This window comes from Carettochelys insculpta, chromosome 3 (assembly GCF_033958435.1).
Source record: "Carettochelys insculpta isolate YL-2023 chromosome 3, ASM3395843v1, whole genome shotgun sequence".
NCBI lineage: Eukaryota > Metazoa > Chordata > Testudines > Carettochelyidae > Carettochelys > Carettochelys insculpta.
This window is the reverse complement of record NC_134139.1, coordinates 64,963,854-64,983,829: the sequence shown is the minus strand read 5'-3', so window position 1 is coordinate 64,983,829 and position 19,976 is coordinate 64,963,854. Positions and strand designations below refer to the sequence as shown.

Below are 19,976 nucleotides of genomic sequence, written 5' to 3'. Positions count from 1 at the left end.
CATTCATCCTCTTGTCACTGCCATCACGTTTTTGCTATTATCCTGTCTCTAGTTGGCATCTGTTGCATTCCACATCTGCCCCTTCGCCATCCAGCCCTGCAAACTCCCACAGGCACCTAAAGCATTCAACGCCCATCCCCACACAGCACCCATGTGGCAGCACATCAGGTGACTGGGCTGCATATGGCACCTGGACATATACAAATCGCTTTCTCCTCCCCCAGTTCCAAAAAAAAAGGGCAGATATAATCGTGCTGCATGTGTCTTCTATGTTTGTTGCGATCTTTATTCCATCGCATGAAGGCAGGCAAGCACATCTCAACAAAACAACTGACATTGTTCTTTTAAATGCATCATATGAACCAATCGCAGTCACCTAATGCACTCTGTGCATGGCAACAAGCACTACGGGCTTTCAGCATCAAATTGGTGCCTCAAGGCGTCACTGATCCTTATGGACCTTACACTATGCTCCTTTGTCTCAGGCTGTTCAAACTCAGCTTCCAGGCAGTAAGTCTCAATTGTCTAGCCCTGAGTCAAAGTTTCACAAATATTATGGAGGGTGCAGCACACAGCTATAAGTATAAGGATGTTGCCATTATCCAGGTCCAGCTTCCTGTACAAACGTCACCAGAAGCACACTTCATTTATTCTGCACTTGCTCAGCCTGTTGTTGAACTGCTCCTTGCTGCTCTCAAGCCCCCAGTGTACGGCTTGATGAACCATGGCATTCAGGGCTAGGCGGGGTTCTCTCTGAATGAAGATGAGCACATCAGCTTCCTCAGTAGAAATCTTCTGGTCCGGTAAGAAGATCCCCATTTGCAGCCTCCTCTACAGGCCAGCGTTCTGAGAGATGTGTGTATCATGCAGCTTTCTGGAAGGTCCATGAAATGCCCCTGATGATCCACAGGCAGCTGAAGAACCAACAGAAAATACCCCTTCTGGCTATTGTATTCATAGGCTAGATGGACTGATGCCAGAATTGGAATATACATGACATTTATCACCCCTCCATATTTAGGAAAGACCATCTGCCTAAAGCCATCCACAATTTCCTGCACGTTGCCCAGAGTCATGGCCTTTTGGAGCAGGATGTGATTGGTGGCCCTGTGGACTTCATCAAAGTGAGCCCAGCCATCGACTGTCCCTCTCCAAAATGATTGCTGACCTGTCGGGAGTTGTCTGGAATAGCCAGCTTCCACAGTACAATCACCATGCACTTTACTAACAGGGTAGCTGTGTTTCTTATGGCCTTTTATTGCAGGGTGGGAGCCAGGCTCATCGCGTGGTCTCGTGGAAAGCAGCTTTCCTCATTTGAAAGTTCTGTGGTCACTGATCGTTATTCCAGACTTGCATGGTGATGTGATTCGACCACTCAGGTAGTTGTTACCAGAGCCCAAAAGCAGTGTTCCACTGTGGTCATCACCTCCGTAAATGCCACAAGACGTTGTGTGTGTCTAACTCCTCATTGTCACTTTCTAGCTTAAGGAGTAACTCTGCTGCATTTCATGTTAGAGACCTATCAGCATTATAGACCTGTCAGCACTTTCTTCAGTTGTTTTGGGATCTGTTTCCGTAGACCAAGGAGGCAGAGCTTGTAGCACAAAAGCTGTTGAAAGATGGTACCATATGTGGATGGACATGAGTTACTGGGATGTGAATCGATGGACCACAGGGCACTGGGACAGGACCCAAGCTGTCCTACAATGCCTTCCCCCTCCCTCGCCTTTCCACAAGCCTCAGCAGCAGAAAAGGTGCTCTGTGGGATAGTTGCCCAGAGTGCACCACTCTGAATTGATGCTGTTGCAAGTGCCTCAGGTGTGGTTATGCTACGGGGCTGGCAGCTGTCAATATGGACACACCACGGGGGTTTAATTTCTTTGCTCTGCGAGCAGGGCAGTAGCTGACAGCATTTTATATCTGCTGGTGTAAGATGAAGCCGAAAAGTAATTACAGGATGAAAACGGAGCAGCTTAGGCAGCAAAATTAAGGACTTCTCTGTTTTGTTTTCTCTTTGGTGCTCCCCTGATGTAAGTCCCCATTTTTTAGTTGCGTTCTTTATTTTAATCAGGCTGCTCAAAGCTTTGTCCTGATTCTTTCTGCTAGAGTTACTACAGTGTGAGCATGTCTACGTGACTCAGCTTTCAGTAACAATGCTGTTTCGGTGCGGCCGTGGTAAATATCAGTACATGTGAATGCCCAAAATACTTCTATCCACATGAGCAGGTTTCACTTTGTCAGCAGGAGAGCGCTTCTGCCAACAAAGCAGTGTTTCACATGTGCGCTTGCCATAGCAAAGCACTGTTGTTCATGGGGCAAGTGAGATTATGCATGACAAAATTTTTTTGAGCACGTGGAAATGTAGTCATAGCCTATGACATGTTGAACTGGGGTTGGCTGGTGTGATCTAAATAGGTAAAATGAGCTGAATATGGTTGTCTCCAAAGATAATGGATTTGTCCCGCCCACCTGATTAGCAGTGTGCATACTTACAGCCAGCAGTGTGTTCAGCTGCTTCCCCCCACCCACCTGCCTTGCTCTCTCTGCAGCTGAGCTGCTTCTAGGAATCTCCTGCTAGCTGTGCGGGGAAGAGGAGGGGAGAAGGTAATGCTGAAGTCAGGGTGCTCCTCTGCCCCATCTCTGCAGAGCAGGGATCAGGGGAGAGAAACACAATGGAGCTGCTTCAGTGTGAAGGATGGATGGTAAGTGACTCACTCAGGAGTGCAGATCAGGGTGTAGGGAGACAACAGAGCAGGACGTATTTCCCTAAAAGAGGCAGAGGGCGGCTTCTGTCAGAAACTTACCCAGCAGCAGCCAGCAAACGCATTCTGTCTCACTGTTGCACATACCAGTCTGTGCCACATACGCGTAATTGCTGAGAGGTAGCTGTGTTAGTCTTAATTTCACAAAAACGTGTAGTTGGAGACTTAATAAATAAATGTTAGGTAATGAGCTTTTCTTGGTAAGACCTGACTCTGAAGAAATAAGTCTTACCCACAAAAGTTCATTGCCTAATATATTTGTTGGTCTTTAAGGTCCTACAGGACTGTTTTTGTGTTTTTTGTGGCGTCCCAGTCACATATACACTGCAGCACACTTAAATCTGTGTCACAAATCTGTCTCAGCATTTCTCTTTCACACTCACATACTTGGTCTTTTGCTCTGTAGCCCATAGCCCTACCCCATTTGCCTGAGGCCCTGCCCCTTCTGGGGGTCCAGAGCCTGCCCACAACCAGTATTAAAGTTCACGGAGTGGCCCGTGTGAATAAATTGTTGCTCACTACTGCCCTAATCTGTTCTTGAGATGGTTGCCAGCCTGTGAGCAAAGAATTTGCCACATGGTACCATTGCTTGAATATCAGACTTTTTTCTCTTGACTGGAAAATCCATTACAAAGTTTGTTCTTACACTGTTTACAATTTGAGTCACTTGGTGAGGTAGGACATTTGATTGCTAGCAAAGCTGATGTGCTGTACTTCCACATACTGTCTGAGCCATGAAATAGTAATGTAAATTGGCAAGTACAGAAAAATAAAGTTTGCTGGGAAACTTTGAGGAGATACAGAATCAGATAGCTATTCTTCTGTTAGCCGGTCGTCTAGGTATGTGCTTTTAAACAAACACTCGCTATTCCATGCAACAAATGTTTCATATATGTAAAGTACCCATGTCTACAAGTGTAACAAGAAAGTAAACTGTTACATGAATTATTTTGGTGTTGGTATGACTAATTATTTTAAATAATATTAGATCTTGCATCTGCTTGCACTTGGTTTGATATTTCATAGTAGTGTATAATTCTCCAAGATGTTGACTGTAGCTATTGTGCTCTGACCAAATAAACTTGTTACTTCCCACCCTTTTAAGCTGACATTACATGTTGCATAATTCTATTTCTTTCTTCTGGAAACTTTCTCCCTTATTTCTCTCTCTGATGCTGAAACCAGAATGGACATTGGATTTCCATTTGAAGCTTGGTGATTTTAAGTGAAGCTGTGTGGGGATGGAAATGTTGGTAGTATTAATATTTTCTGTCTTATCCTTTCAAGTTGAGACTTGAAGGCTCTGAAGCAGATATATCAGCTATTTTTGAGTGTTTAAATTTGATAATTTCCTACTGGCTGAATTTTGTATGGTGCATGCACACACACACACAGCTTTATTTTGTTAAATGAAACATGTCTGCCCTTAATGTTTAGCCAGAGCCTGAAGATAATATACTATAATCTGAACAGACTTCCTTTAGAGCAGTGGTTCTGAACCTTTTCAAGACAGCTACCCATTTTTGTGACCCAAGGCAATTCAAAACCAGGGAGTTGGAAAGTGTTCCTCTCCCCCTTGCAACCCCAAACTGGGCCCCGCCCCCCCCCCCCCGGCTTAAACCCCTCAAAGCCCCAAGCCACCCCCTCCACCTACCTTACATGTGAGCCACTGCTGTTTCCGCTGCTCCTTCACCACTCCCCCTAGTCCTCTCCTTCTGTTCCCCCACCTGCATCACAGGCAGTTCCCTGGTTTGCCCCACTGAAATGGGACTCAGTATAATTTGGTTTAATGGCTGGATCCCTCATGCTGGCTGTTAAATGAATTAAATTAAATTCCATTTCCAGGTACCGGGGCTGGGAGCTGGAGGAGGAGTTAGGTGTCAGCATCTGGAGCTGCAAATGGCTCCTTAAAGAGCCACATGTGGCTTGGAGCCACCCAGCCAGCCAGCGACCCTTACCAAATCTAATGGCGACCTGTGTTTGGGTTGGGACCTATAGGTTGGGAATCCCTGGTTTAGAGGATGTACCCTGTAGTACAACAAAATTGCCATTATTAATGGTAGATTTCACTGTGTTAGTAATATCAAACTAGAAAACTCAAATGCTCTGCTGAGCTGCCATCTGTTCTTTTGCTAGTTCATGACCCTGCAAAGGATAAGCCTTCTTGTCCAATTTAATATGTCTATATCAAGTTATTTAATATCAGAGTAAATAAAAATTCAAATTTCCAACATGGCATCTTAGACTGTTGTTTCTTAACTAAATTGAAAGTCTTAATGTTCCCTCCTTCACTTGAATTTCTGAAGTGGTGCCAAGTTAGACTGAAAAGAAAATGTTCTATCTTTCCAAGTTTTAAGTGGGCAGCTGGGATCACCCTGTTTAGAGTACCAGAATCTTCAGCAATGATTTTTTTTTTTTTCCAGAGTTCTGTTGAAAATTCCAACAGTACACAATCATTGGCTGGCTTATTAAATAAATGCAAAACGCCTCAAGGACAGAGATTGGTTAATCAGTGGATCAAGCAACCACTTATGGACAAGAACAGAATAGAAGAAAGGTAAACATACATGTTGGTATGAATCTGGTCACATCAGTGCAAATCCTTGCCTGTAGGTAGGAGTCTGATCACACGTTTCTCTTTAGTCGTCATCAGAAACAGCTTTTTGAGATTAAAATGTTGACTTTCAGTTGGAAATAGACTAACAAGCACTTAGTTTTCTGTAGAGGATAATGTAAATTCATTTACAAAGTGTTTTAGGTGATGTGTTTACTTGGACCAAAGGGCTTTTATCTCTAATAGATTTATATCTAATGAAAGGATTTATGTACAGGTTACACCTCCCTTGTCCAGTATGGTTGGGATCTGACAAATGCCAAACAAGAATTTGTTGTACGAGTGAAGGTCCAGGGTGTCTGCCCACAGACAGCTCTGCGCTTCCAGGGCTGCTGTGGTCCTAGCCGCCCTCCCTTGGGATTCTGGCCCAAGTACAGGTTTCCCAGGGCTGCCATGGAGCAGTACTCCCTGCCCCGCAGCTGCTGCAGAGCTGCCAGGGAAAGCCGTCTCTGTCACTAAAGCTGTTGTGACTGGGAGTAGGAAACCTAGCAAAAAGCATGACTTGAACCACTAATGATGATAAAGAAGATGAAGTTAAATCTTCGCGTTCATTGTGTGATATTCCATCTGTTCAAAATTCTCTCTTCTGTCCTGGTTACACAGCAGCCCCATTACTGGTGGAGTCTTACTTCACTCTGTTGTGGGTGTTTTGTAAGGTAGGCATCTGATGCATCATCATCATCAATAACTGTGGGCTCAGCGCCTGTTGGTGTCTGATGCGTCTCTCACTGTTTCCTTCCATCTTTCCCTGTCCAGTGTGGAGTGGCTTAGTTTCTGTAGACTAGCTCCGCACCAATCTACTATTATCATCTATCCATTCTCTGTGGGGTCTGCCTCTCCTATGTGAACCGTCCATTATGCCGAATACCAGGGTCTTGATTTATCTGATGTATGGCTGAGTAGAATCCAGAAATCGCAAGTACTTCTAGTGCTTTACACTTAAGTAACCTTCATGAGTCAACTTCTGGACTAAAGTCTTGGCTTCTTCCAGCATGTTTCCAGTGGATGCGTCTGTTCCAAAAGAAGCTTCTATTGCTAGGCAAAGTTCTCCTACTGTTCTAGCACACGTCTAGGTAGCATTGTTGAAACCACTGGGGTTAACAGTAGACTTCCAAGAGAGAATATTGGTAGTCTTTTCTGAACTTAGTAATAAAACCAGTCTTCCAGCCTCATTAGTTAGGTCTGTCCTATCTCGGTAGATACTTTCCTAAGCCAGTTATAACAGTTGCTGTAATTTTAAGATAACAGCCAAGGATAGCTCATGAGAAAGCCAACAGGTTTTCCAAGTTTGGACTAAATTGAACTTCCATACCAGAGTATCTTCTGTCTGTTTCCAAGATGTTCAGTCCTTTGGACTCTTGCTGGAAAAAGAGTACGTAAAACCATTAAATTTATGGATTTTTAGTGTCATTTGAAGAATCTGCAGCTCATAAGAGTACAGGCTGAAGTCACTGTCCTTAGCACTGTGCCAGGCAGAGCTGTAACACTCCCTTTTGTGAAGGCTGATTTGTAACAGGGGGTTTTTAAAAAAAAACAAAAAAAAAAACCACCCCAAAAAACTAGATAAGTTTATGAAGGATAGGTCCATCATTAGCAATTTGCTGGAATGGGTTGGAAATGCAAAACCATGTCCTGAGTGTCCCTAGCCTTATATTTGCCAAAAGCTGGGGGTGGACATCACGGAATATATTGCTTGGTCATTGCCTCTGAAGAATGTTGTTACTGGCCCCTTTTGGAAGCAAGGATACTGGGGTAGACAGACCATTGCTCTGACCCAGCATGATTATCCTTATGTAAATATTTTTAGTAAAATAATGTTTAGTACAGAAACTCCCCACAACTCTTGAGATAAGGATAACTTGAGAACAACCTTGGCAAAATCTTTTGAAAAATCTTGGCATTCTAGGAAATATATATTTTCCCAGTCACAAATACAACATTCTTGGAGCAGTCACTAAACTTAATCCAAACTCACTTTGCAATACAACCAACTATCAGTGGAGCCTAATTTCAGTCTGTCTTTTTAAATGTGGGAAGGGCAGATCAAATAGTGCCAGTGATTCTTAGGCGGAGCCAACACTCCCAAGCAAAATATCTGTTCCTGATACCCTTTCCCCCACTTCACTAGCCTATAGCATCCACCCCCCTGCTTATGAAGTGCAGTTCAGGTAAGGATGATCAGCACTTAATTTGTAATGAAAGAGATGCTGGTGTTCAACCAAGTTTGTTACTTTCCTAACTTCTGTGGCAAGGCCAGAGGTGCCAGGGCTATGGACTGCCAAGTCTAGAAGTGCCGAGGTTCAGTCTCAGCAAGCCCTCACAGAGATTAAGTACTGAGGGAAACCTCACCATCCAGGCAGGCAAAGTACAGTTTTGCATCCCTTTACTCATACAATAAGGATAACGTCGATGCCCACATTTTAGACTAACATGATTTGTAGCCTAGCATCAGCCAAAACTGATCACTTGTTGAGCAACACGTTTTGGTCTGCCGGAAGTCTGGTCCTGAAGCCTTTCGACTCACCCCTGGCTCATCAGTAGCTGGCAGGGGAGAGCTCATTCAGACCTTGCTTACAAATCATAATTAGAAATTGTTAGGTGGGCCAATATAGCTGAAATAAATGCATCAATATTGTCCTAACAGCTGTATGAGGAAGCTAGTCTTTGTTCATACTTTTCAAGCCTATTGTTTTCTTAAGTACGTGTATTTTTTCCATAGACTGCATGTGCTTTTGGAGTGTACGTTCACATTTCAGTTTCAATTCAAATTCCCAACCAACAGCTAAATTGGCAACACTGGAAACTGGGGTGGAGGGTGTTGGGGAAATTCAGGCAGTGGGGTGTACACTCTTTGGCTGTGTCTGCACTACAAAAATAACTTTGAGGTTGTTTACCTTGAAGTACAGCTTCAAAGTAAGCAACTTCGAAGTTGAGTGTCTACACACCCCCTGCTTCGACTTTAAACTTTTGAAGCAGGGCACTCCTGGGAATGGACTAGTGACTTAGAAGTTAGCCTCTGTCAAAGTTTGACTCAGACTCACAATTTATCAGACCACTCTGTTTTATTAGCAAAGCCGCTCTGCTAATACATTTAGAAGTGAGCCCCCCGAGTGGGGCTTGTGTCTCTTAATTTATACAGTTTTTTGGAGAACAAGTTACAGACAAGTTACAGACAAAAGAAGAAAAAGATTTTAGTCACCACCCTTCGAGATTCCTGAGACCAGTCACGTATTTTCAATTACCTGCCACCCTTAACAATCTCCTATAACTTAACTAATTGCCCTTCACACCTTCCATTCTGATGCCTGCTTCTTAGACGTGCTGGCTCCATCTTAATTGCTTCTCCATTCAAAGCTAACTGTCCCTAGGTGTGCTCCCTCAGATACTTTGTAACATGTTTTGGCATGCCCTCTCATATACAATGTATCCAGCATGTCCCCTTATACGTTATACTTATACAATGTTATACTTCCACAATCCCCCCTTTTGGTCAAGGCTACGCCCATGACCAACGACTTACTGGATTCCATATATCAATCGTTCTTTTTCATTACTTTCACTGGTGACATTTAACAACATTAGATTAGCACTCTGGTTAGGGGTAACCTGATGGATGGTGTGTCTTGTGCAGTTTTGGATACAACAAGAAATCAATTGAAAACACACAAAGATTATTAGAATTCCAAATAGGATAGTCAGGATTCCTTGAAACAACCAGTTTCCCAGAGTAGAGAAATTGAATAAGTTACTTATCCATTTCCACAAGGAACTTGGTTCTTTGTGGGGAAGGTAAGCATTTTCCCCACAAACCCAATGATGTCCCATTAAAGCTGGGAAGGGTTGACTGCAACCCTTTGACATGTAAGAATTTACGAAGGAGGAATAGTATTCCCCAAAGGGCACAGGATGATTTTCACTGGGAGAAGAGGTAGCATTTACATGACATTTGTAGATGGTGCTGTTTTTCTCAAGGAAGCTGTAGGGGGAGCAAGAGATTGAATCTCTGGTTTGATCCCAGGTTGAGAGGAAGTTTATCTTTCCATACCCGGTTCGCCATTCTCCAGCCTTGTTTGAATAGTCCCATACACCATGGGACACGATGTATTGGAGACAGCTGCTTCTCCCTAGATTCAGCCCTGTCCCATTACACACCCAGCACCAGTGGCCCTTTCCTTTCACCACACTTATAAGTTTAGGAACATATGTTTTTCCCAGCCCCCAAGTGTCATTTTTCTTTCATGTCCTTTTAAGTGGATAGGGTTCTTCAGCAAGCTTTGAGGAATTCAAAGGGATTGCCATGGTGGGGATACTAGCTTGTGAGTGAGCTGGGATGTGGCTGCAGACCCAGCAATTAGAAATATTCAGGATCTGGGCTATTTGCACCTGTTGTTGGATGAAAGAATTGTCACTGTCACTCTGGATTTCCCAGACCCTCAGGACACAGTAGCTGAGGATTAAGCTTCTCAAAGGACACATGTTGGAAGCAGGACCCTTTCTGGTTCTGACAACCCCTTTCGAGGGAACCGCAGTCACGGTTTTACGTCCACCAGGCAGCAGGCGCTAGGCTCACTACTGCTTCTTGTTTGTTGGGTCCTGGCTGTCTGCTTACCCTCTGCTTCTGGCAACCCTTACGAGAGCGCAGATTGTAAGGTATTGCAGGCTGTTCCTTTTTGTCTTCTGGGGTTGAAGCTGGTTCTGCGTGGTCTTGCAGAGGTGCTTGGTCCCCTGGAGGTGGCGCTGGCTTACACTGTGAGGCGTGGATCCATGCAGCGATGCGGGATAATTTCACTGGTGTCTGGGTGGTGAGCAGCACCTGGTATGGACCCTTCCACTGGGGTTCCAAGGTATGCTTCCGAAGGTGGTGCCGCAGGTAGACCCAATCACCAGGCTCAAGAGCGTGACAGGCAGCAGAGGTGGGTTCCGTCGGCCAAGCTGCTCGCACCTGCGAATGGAAGGAGCTCACAGCTTGCATTAACCCTTTGCAGTACTGGAGGAGCGTGCTGTGAGTTAGGTTTAGGTCTGGGACTGGGGTAATAGTAGCCATTGTTCGCATAGGGCGTCCCATGATGATTTCAAATGGACTCAATTTGTGTCTCTGGGATGGGGATGACCGAATTTCCATAAGGGCCAGTGGTAAAGCAGCTGGCCAGTTTAACCCTGTGGAACTACAGATTTTTGCCAGCTTATTTTTAAGCACACCATTTCGCCTTTCAACTGCCCCTGCACTCTGTGGACGGTAAGGGCAGTGCAACAGGTGGGTGACATGTAATACCTGGTTTAGATGTTGAACAATTTTTCCAGTAAAATGTGTTCCCCGGTCACTAGACAAAGTGGCAGGAATTTCCTTGGTAGGGATAATGTGGTTTAACAGACATTTTGCAACAGACAATGAATCGGCTTTGCGACAGGGAAAGGCTTTAATCCAACCCAAAAATAGACATATTATAACTAAAATGAATTTATATTTGTGACACTTTGGCATTTGTACAAAATCAAGTTGCCAGTGTAGGAAAGGTGCTTGAGGCAAACCCCGGAACCCTTGTGTTACTTTTACAGATTTGCCTACATTGTGGCTTTGACAAGTAACACAAGCGGCACAGTGGCGGGTTGCAAAGGAGCTGAAATGGGGAGCCCACCACCCCGCCTTACTCATAGCAGAGACCATCCCCTCCTTGCCAACATGCGAAACACCATGTAGCAGGGCGGCTAGAGACGGGTAGAGTGAGAGGGGGGCTTCAAAGGTACCGGTGGGCGATCGCCAAAGGGAATCAGAATGCAAAGAGCAACCCAAAGCACTCCAGGAGTCTTTCTCTGTTTCTGGGGCAGAATCCTGGAGCTGAGCGAGATGAGACAGGGATGGTGGCGTTACAGAGACAGAGAGGGGACCAAGAAACGCTTCTGGTGAAGGTTTTTTAGTGGCGGCATGTTTTGCAGCAGCATCAGCAAGTGCATTACCTTTTGCCACCTCGGTGTCTGCCGCTGAGTGGCCAGTACACTTAACAATTGCCAAGGCAGACGGTAGGAAAACTGCATACAGGAGGGCGGCAACGTAGGGGCCATTCTTGATAGGGGTACCAGTAGAGGTAAGAAAACCTCGAGCCTGCCAGAGGGTGCCAAAGTCGTGCACAACCCCAAAGGCACACCGAGAATCAGTAAAAATAGTGGCACAGAGTCCCTTGGCTGGAAAGCAGGCACGGGTTAGGGCAATCAGTTCAGCCACCTGGGCAGAGGTCACAGAGGGTAAAGGCGCAGCTTTTATGGTTTCAGAGAGAGAGACCACAGCGTACCCTGCAAGAAGGTGGCCTTGGTCATTTCTATAACAGGACCCATCAGTGAATAATACCAAGTCAGAGTTAGGGAGAGGTACATCTGAAAGGTCGGGGCGCGGGACAGTGATAGCAGAGACAGTTGCAAGGCAGTCATGGGGTTCACCATCACTAGGTAAAGGAAGGAGGGTAGCAGGGTTTAACCGGGAGCAACGCTTAATAGTGATATGTGAGGCTGAAAGCAGCAAAAGTTCATACCTAGTGAGGCGAGCAGAGGAGAGGTGAGCAGTGTTGCGTTGCAGAAGGAGAGTTTCCACAGAATGGGGAACCATGAGAGTGAGAGGAGAGCGGAGGACAAGGGACTCAGGCATCTCGACCAGGCACGCTGCAGCAGCTACAGCGCGTAGGCAAGGGGGTGAAAAATAGGGTTGGGGATCAGCTGGAGGAACCAGCGGGGGGTTCACTTGATTTCCCATACAATTATTAGGTCGTCTTGGACACTCTCCTTTCCAGTGTCCAGGCTGTTTACAGTAGTTACAAACCCCAGTTAATCCAGCCCCCCGCCCCCTTCCGCAACCCTGTCCCTGTCCCCGGTGTGGTCTGCTTAGCCCTGAATAATGCTGTATCTGCAGAGCCATTAACTTTTGGGAGGACTGTTCCTCCTTTCCTTTTAAAGTGCGGTGGCAATGCTCTGCTACTGCCAGCAATTTGTCCATGGTTTCAGTCTCCCATCCCACACTTATTCGTTTTAACAAGCTGCCTGTGGCAGGGAGAAGACCATCAACAAATGCATGTGCCAAGGCCCCCTGCCCATTTACATCGGGCTCTTGTATTCCTGAATGTTGTAGGAAAATATCAGCTAGCTGGGACCTATAGTCGCCTGGGCTTTCTCCTTGCCCTTGCTTACAGCAACGTATTGCTGTCCAGTTTGTTTTAGGAGCCCACACTTTGGGAATGGCTTGATGCAGGCGCTTCCAAAGAGCCATACACCGGTCTCTGTACGCTGAATCTGGGCCAGTACTTTTTATGGTTGAGTGGCGTGCCTCAGCTGGCCAGTCTGCGGCAGCCAACCATTTTTCATAATAACTGGCAGGAGCTAACAATTTACACAGTTGGAGGAGATCTGTCTCAGAGGGCTCATAGGTTTCACAGATTAACAGAAACTCCTCAGCAAATTTGACAGAGTTTTCCTGTGGTTTGGGAAAACCTTTAACTATAGATAAAAGTTCCTTACGAGTCCAGGGCTTATAATCCCATATGGACTCACTTTCTCCCATCTTAAGGACTCGTAAGGGTGCCACAACAGTTTGATCAGAGTCTCTCATTAACCTCCCATCAGGTTCTCTTTTCCAAGAAGAGATGTCAAGAGAATCTTTGCAGTCTGCTTTGGATTTCTTCTTCATAATATTTTGCAGAGCTGCGAGGCCAATGAGGGTATCTTCTTCACTTCCATTATCTGTAGTCACTGAAGATTTTTCTTTTTCTGATTTCTTATTTGCGCAGGAGTATGGTGGGGGTCGGGTTTGATCCGGATCATTGCACAGGACTGGGCGAAGGGGAGCGCTCGGACTAGTGGTGGGAGAGACTGCATCCAATTGAACTTTTAGTTTTTTTGCTAGAATTTTTAAGAGAGGTGAGTTTTGACTCAGTCCATCTACGATTTGCCTCTTCCCACCACTGCATGAAGCAGTCTACTTCTCCTCTCTCCAATTTGGTTTTTGGGAGGACGAGTTTGCTTTTTAAAGCGTCCACTCGATCCTTGTCCCAAGAACCTAACAGTGGCCACTGTAATTTGGGGTTCTCTAGAGCTAATTTGGACCATTTTTCAAGAAACCTACAAGAGTCCGGACCCCTCCTAAAATACATAAAATAAGCCGGAGTTCCCTTAGGGAACTGTTCTACCTTAGACTTCTGATTACCCATCCAGGAGGACTTCACACAGCACTCACACAAGAAGGAAATTCGGGCTCGGCAGAGCGGTACCCGGTGCAACACACAGAAAGGAGCCCACAGGCTACTGCCTCAACTGCCCTTGCTTTCACACCAGGGGTTATACCCAAGGCGTGGTGCGGCTGCAGCTGTGCAGATTCCACTTATTCAGACCGTGGGGACGGGGACCCCTTGGTCAGCCAGTCTCCAGACAGAGATGGCTTCCAGATTCACACACACACCACAGGGAAGATGGATAGACACAAAGACAAGACAGTCCTCAAACCGGTTAAAGCACAAAAGTAATAATTACCTGAGACGTCTGATTCCAGAAGCTGGATCCAAAGACCCCTACCCGAACAGAGTGGGAACCAACAAGTTCAATGGCGTAGACTGCGCTGCTGCTGTGTACCTTTCTGTCTTGTGGAGGATCGCTTGGACTAAGCATCCAGGCGCCGGCTGCCACGATCGCCCTGCAAGGCAGTCAGGGATCACACAGCCTCAGCGAAGCCGCTTGCCATCTTGGTGGAACCTCCAAATTGTCAAAGTTTGACTCAGACTCACAATTTATCAGACCACTCTGTTTTATTAGCAAAGCCGCTCTGCTAATACATTTAGAAGTGAGCCCCCCGAGTGGGGCTTGTGTCTCTTAATTTATACAGTTTTTTGGAGAACAAGTTACAGACAAGTTACAGACAAAAGAAGAAAAAGATTTTAGTCACCACCCTTCGAGATTCCTGAGACCAGTCACGTATTTTCAATTACCTGCCACCCTTAACAATCTCCTATAACAGCTTCCAGTTAACTTAACTAATTGCCCTTCACACCTTCCATTCTGATGCCTGCTTCTTAGACGTGCTGGCTCCATCTTAATTGCTTCTCCATTCAAAGCTAACTGTCCCTACGTGTGCTCCCTCAGATACTTTGTAACATGTTTTGGCATGCCCTCTCATATACAATGTATCCAGCATGTCCCCTTATACCTTATACTTATACAATGTTATACTTCCACACCTCCCTTTCTTCAAAGTTAATTTTGAAGTAAGGATAAGTGTGTGTAGATGCTCTGCTGGCTACTTCGAAGTAGCCTCTTATTTCAAAGTTAACTTCAAAGTTATTTTGTAGTGTAGACACAGCCTTTGTGAGAGCATGTGGGGGGAGGGAGGAATCCCTGCTTAGAGGACATCAGGGAGCTTTTGGAGTACTCCCATTGTGTGTGAATGGTTAGTTTTTATTTCCTCCTAGACATACAGATTGAAGAGCAGATGCTGGGTTTGAGAAGCAGTTTACCCACCCTGTGGCATCTTGGTCACAATCTCTATACAAGCAGATAGATGGCATCTTTAACACACACAAAAAAAAAAAAAACTGAGCTATTCTTTCAGCCTCTTGGATATCAGGTTTGTGTGTGTACATATAGATTAGCCTTTTAAAAATTATATTGCAAACTATGGAAAGGGAGGCCAGAAACTTCCAAATTTTAACTTGGAAATGGCCCCCAAATGCTGGTTTTCAGATGGTGCACTGCAGGTATCTCGGGACATGCTTCCATAAAACAGCACGTATCTTGCAATGCCTTAAGAATACAGGGTTGTATAAGAATTTTAAAAACTCTTTTTTTAATAGAAGTCAGAACTCCAATGTAGTTTTTGTCTTTTTGTAGTCTTTCAGAGACTGCATGTACAGTCAAAGATCTGTTATCCAGCACTTAATTAAGCAGAAACGGCATTTCTATCTCCCACTACAAATCTTCAATGTAGTGATGGGGACTAGTATGCTGCCCAGCATGTTACGCAGTTGCATATTCTGCATTCTGTGCAAGAAGCAGAAGATAAGCAAGCTGATATAAGGGATTTATTTAAAAAAAAAAAAAAGCTTCCAGGGTGTGTCCACTGGGCTGAATCTGTAATGACCCTATCTCCTACACCAGGAGTGGGGAACCTCTGGCTTATGGGCTGGATCTTGCCTGTGGCCTGTCTTGAATCCAGCTTGTGCTGTGAGAGCCAGTGCTGAGACTCAAGCCATTGGGGGGCGGTGCTGTGGCTGGAGCACCAGCAACAGCTCCCTGCTGTGGAGGGGAGAGATCCCCAAGCCTGTCGAGCCAAATCAAGGCAAGCCCTAGGCTAGAACGGACCCATGGGCTGTGCCTGCCAGTGGGAGGAAGTAGCTCTGCATGCTGCAGGGAATTGGAGCCAGTGGAAGTAGCGGGGATGCTGCTTGCAGGGAATGCTTTCCTGCAGCGTGCATATCTCTGTTCAGGCACCTGCCCCTCCCCCAAGCCATGCCAGGTGGGTGCCCCACTTCCCTGCTCCTTTGCACCCCCTACCCCAGTCTGCTCCTGCCCCTCTCTCCCACCCTGCTCCTGCACCCTCCCTTCTGACTAGACCCCGAACCCCCACCCTGCTCTGTCACCCTCCCTCCCATCCAGGCCCCGCTTCCTGGCAAAACTAGAGCTTGAGTGGAATGTGTCCTCCCTTCACACTCCCCCACTTCTCAGTTTGGGGGCAAGTCTGTGAAGGTTTTTATTGCCCTTCTCATTTGGGAGCCAAGCCAGTGAGGACTGTGGAATTCTTGTTTCTTGCTTGTTAGTGGCCCCCACTGATTTTTATGTGGGCTGGTGGCTCTCAACCCAAAAAAGGGTTCCCCACCCCTTACAACTTTACACCTTCTACATCTACAATGATCTGTGGTAGTTGCGTTACCCAGCATTCTATTAACCAGCAAGCTTGGTTAACTGGCATGCCCTGCTGAGGGGGCTGGTGGCTGCAGGGGCTGGGCGCCCGGAGTCCCAGCTTAAATAACTGGCGCATTTTCTTATCTGGTAATCCTGTTTCCTGGGGATGCCAGATGATAAAGCTTGTACTGTATTAATATTGATAATGATGACCCTGAAGTACTACAGGAGTCTGAATCATCAAAATTAAATTACATTCAGTACAGTTTTAGCATTGTGTGTTTTCAGTGATCTGGGTGCATGCATTGTGCTACCTGTGGTGAGATATGAGATCATAGGGTAACCTACTGTATAGAAAAATCACTGGTATGTGCCTAAATGCTTCAAGAAACCAGCTACTCTGCAGTGCAGTAATACTACACTGTTTTCTACTTTATTGTATTTTAATATCTTGAAAATTTATATCCTATTGGTAAAGCATGACTAGCTTAACCAAGATATTAGATTGATCAGCAATCCCCGATCTTCCCAATGTTCCGGACAACAGAGCTTTTTACTATACTATGCATCTGTTAAACTATGAGACGTTTTATAATCACATTGCAAGATGCTATCTAGGAACTTGTTTTAAACAAGCCTCTTCACAAAAATGCTATATTAAATATCTGTCTGAAATTTGTCCCTAAGTTGCTTGAATATCAGGTTGATTTTTAAGTATGGTATACTACAAATATGTGTCAGCATACGTTTTTGGATTGTGCCTGAAGCTGAACCCTAATTTTTATTTTGGGGAGTTACAAACTACAGTGACTTTGGATTTGCCTCTTTTTAAGAGTGGTCATGTCAGTCACAGCTCAGTAGCTAAGGTTGTATTGGGAGAAGCTAAACCCTTACTTTCTGTATGTAGATTTTATCCCCTACTGTTATGCTGAGTACAGAATTACTTTTTTACCGATAATTTACAAGTAAATTTTTGAATTAAAATTTGATATTGTCAGAAATTTAGCATCTCTGACAGGGCGGGTGAGATTTGGGTCCACCAGGTCTTTTAATCCAACCTGCAGCCCACTCCTGTGGCTTGGAGCAGTGCCACTCAAAGCAGGTGGCCACTCTCTGTGGTTGTGTGCATCACAGGGGGAGGGCTTCCTGTGCTGCCCCCACCCACGACAAAATCTCTCCCCTCCTCTTGACCAGAAACCGGTCAATGACAGTTGAGAGATTTTGTTGTGGGTGGGGGTAGTGCAGCACAATTTGTCAGCTCCCATTGGCTGGTTTCTAGCCAATAGGAATGGAGATATTTTGCTGGACGCAGAATGTGAAGTTTTTCCCCCGCAGTGCAGTGAGCCATGTGGAACAGCTCCCTGCTTTGAGCAGTCTGTGGCTGCTGGCTGGAAGGGAAGCTTGCCTGAGAGTGCTGCTGGCTGGGAGCTGCTTAGGTAAGCACCTCCTGGCCAAAGCCTGCCTCTGCCGCCCCCCCCGCCCCCCCCCCCCCCCCGGCTCAGCACTCTCTCAGACCCTGTCTCAGGTCACAACCCTTCCTTCACCCTTCAACCTCATCTGTGCAAAGTCCACGACCCTAAGCTCCTTTTTACACCCAACCTCCATCCTGGAGCCTGCACTTGCTCCACAGAAAAGTGCAGCCTGTGACCAGTTTCCAAAATCTTGGGGGTCCCTCATCTCCCCCATCCCCAGTCAAAAATTATTGCCCACCGCAATCTGTGGCATTCTCTTCCATGTCTGAATGATTCTAATGTAGATACACTGTCTTGAAAAAAATAAAATGGTGGCAGGTTGCAAAAGATGACTCTAGCTCACTCTTGGTGTGAATTAGCAGGATTGTACTGTACAAAACAGTTTAAAACTTTGAAGGATTCTGAAACACTTTGTACACATACAGAGTGGCAATGGCTTTGCTGCCAATGAAATGCAATCATCTGTGGAGACTCCACTTATTTATCAATTGTTGTGCTGTTCAAGAAATGAGCTATGTTTAGCTGAGATTTGTAGGCAACAGTTTACATAGAAATTTGGTTGAGTATAACCACTAGATTCATTTTCAGGAAAAAGTGCCATGGAAACTTGAATGGTTCTGTTTTCAAATGAAGGTGCCTCCAGCTGTACTCTGTCCTTCCGAATCACCTTCAGGCAATGTTGGTTCAGTACTAATGTGAAGTGTGCACAGGTTCATAATGCATCAGCGTTTCCAAGCAACGCCATGTGCTACAAAGCTCACAGTAAATGGTGCAAACCCACCAGACCCTGCTTGATGAGTTTGGCTGCAAAATCTTGCCTCACGATTGAGACCCGTGTGTGGTCATCCCAGCTGAAGCAAGTCTGCTTACATGAGTTAGTGAGGGAACATATAGCGTTAGTTCTACACGTGCAGAATAACAAACATCCAGTTATGTATTTTTAATGGTGCAACTGCTAAGAAGCACAAGGAAAGCAGGGACTCCTTACACTTTCATTTCTGGATTTTTTTCATTTTTGGTTTTCTTTTCTTATGGTAGTTTGACAAAGCTGTAAAAAGGAAGCTGACTTAACGTAGTCATCCTCTCTGGGGAGTTGCTTAGGAAGCAAATGTAAGAGGCTGTTGCTTCGTGCTTTGCAGTCAGTTTATTTGTGGTACTGATATCTCTACGTGTATGTACCAAAATAATAAATATACACTGTAATCAATATTTTGTAACGTTGCTAATTATAAAAGTAGCCTGTGAAAGCCCTTGCTATTTAGCAGACACTGGAAATCCTGAGAAACTAGAGCTGCAGCTGACTGAAAAGTAAAAGTTGAAACATCATGTTCTTTGAGCACTTGCTCATGTCCATCTGAATTAGATGTGTGCATGCGCATACATGGCGGTGGGAAAATTTTTCCAAGCAACTACCAACCAGGTCGGCTGGGGAGTCCCCTGGAGTGGCAGGTATGCAAAGCCTATATGTAACCCAGGCGACTTGGTGCCCCTCAATTCTCTTTACAACCCGTGTGGATTTTCCATTGTGTTGTGAAGTACTTCTTGCTATGCTACAGCTCTCTCTGTGCAAATAGTTTTAAATAGCTGGGTTTAGCATAACCATTGTTTTGGGTTCGGTTAGTCTTCACTCTTCATCAGGTAGGGAAGGCTTCTTTCCTTCTCCTGCCATTTTTCCACTCTGGGGGCTAAGGGAATGAAAACATTCCGGGGCGCTAAGAAATGCTGTGACTGCTTAAAGTCTATACCAGTGAGTGGCCCTTATGACTCCTGCCGTTGTTGTTTGGGTGAAGCTCATCAAATAGATAAGTGCCATATCATCAGGGGGTTTCAAACCTCAGACTGTCAGAAGCATGACTTTTGGCCCTGGCGGCGGCTCATGGACCTATTCCCTGCACTAGTCTGGCTCCTCTCATCAAGACCCTCACGGGTTGGGCTTTTGAAATCTACCTTCTGTGGCGCCAAAGGCTTCACCTTCTTGGCATTCTCGCTCTCTGTGCAGGTCCCTATCCTGGCACTGGTCCCACTCTCACGCTGGTCCCAGTCTCCATCCTGTGGGCACCAGTCTTGCTCCTGGCAATGGTTGACTTCTCCTTTTGCTGTTTTGCCATGGGGGCAATCTGCTCAATGTCGTTCTCCTCAGCGCTGGTCCTACTCTCGGCACCCTTCGCCCCAGCACTGGTCTGGCTCTCTTCACTGCTTTTGCTCGCCTTCTCAGTCCAGCGAGACTGTATGCACAAAGCCAGATGGCCACACTCAGCA

The 19,976-nt window shown here is 45.6% G+C and overlaps 1 protein-coding gene across 1 annotated transcript in view; it reads left to right on the top strand.

Moving 5' to 3' along the window:
* Positions 1–19,976, top strand: part of MSH2 (mutS homolog 2) — a 103,752-nt gene that overhangs the window by 41,740 nt on the left and 42,036 nt on the right. Inside the window, exon 6 of the mRNA XM_074988626.1 lies at positions 5,186–5,319. Coding sequence (XP_074844727.1) covers positions 5,186–5,319 — 134 coding nt within the window. The remainder of the gene's footprint in view (positions 1–5,185; positions 5,320–19,976) is intronic.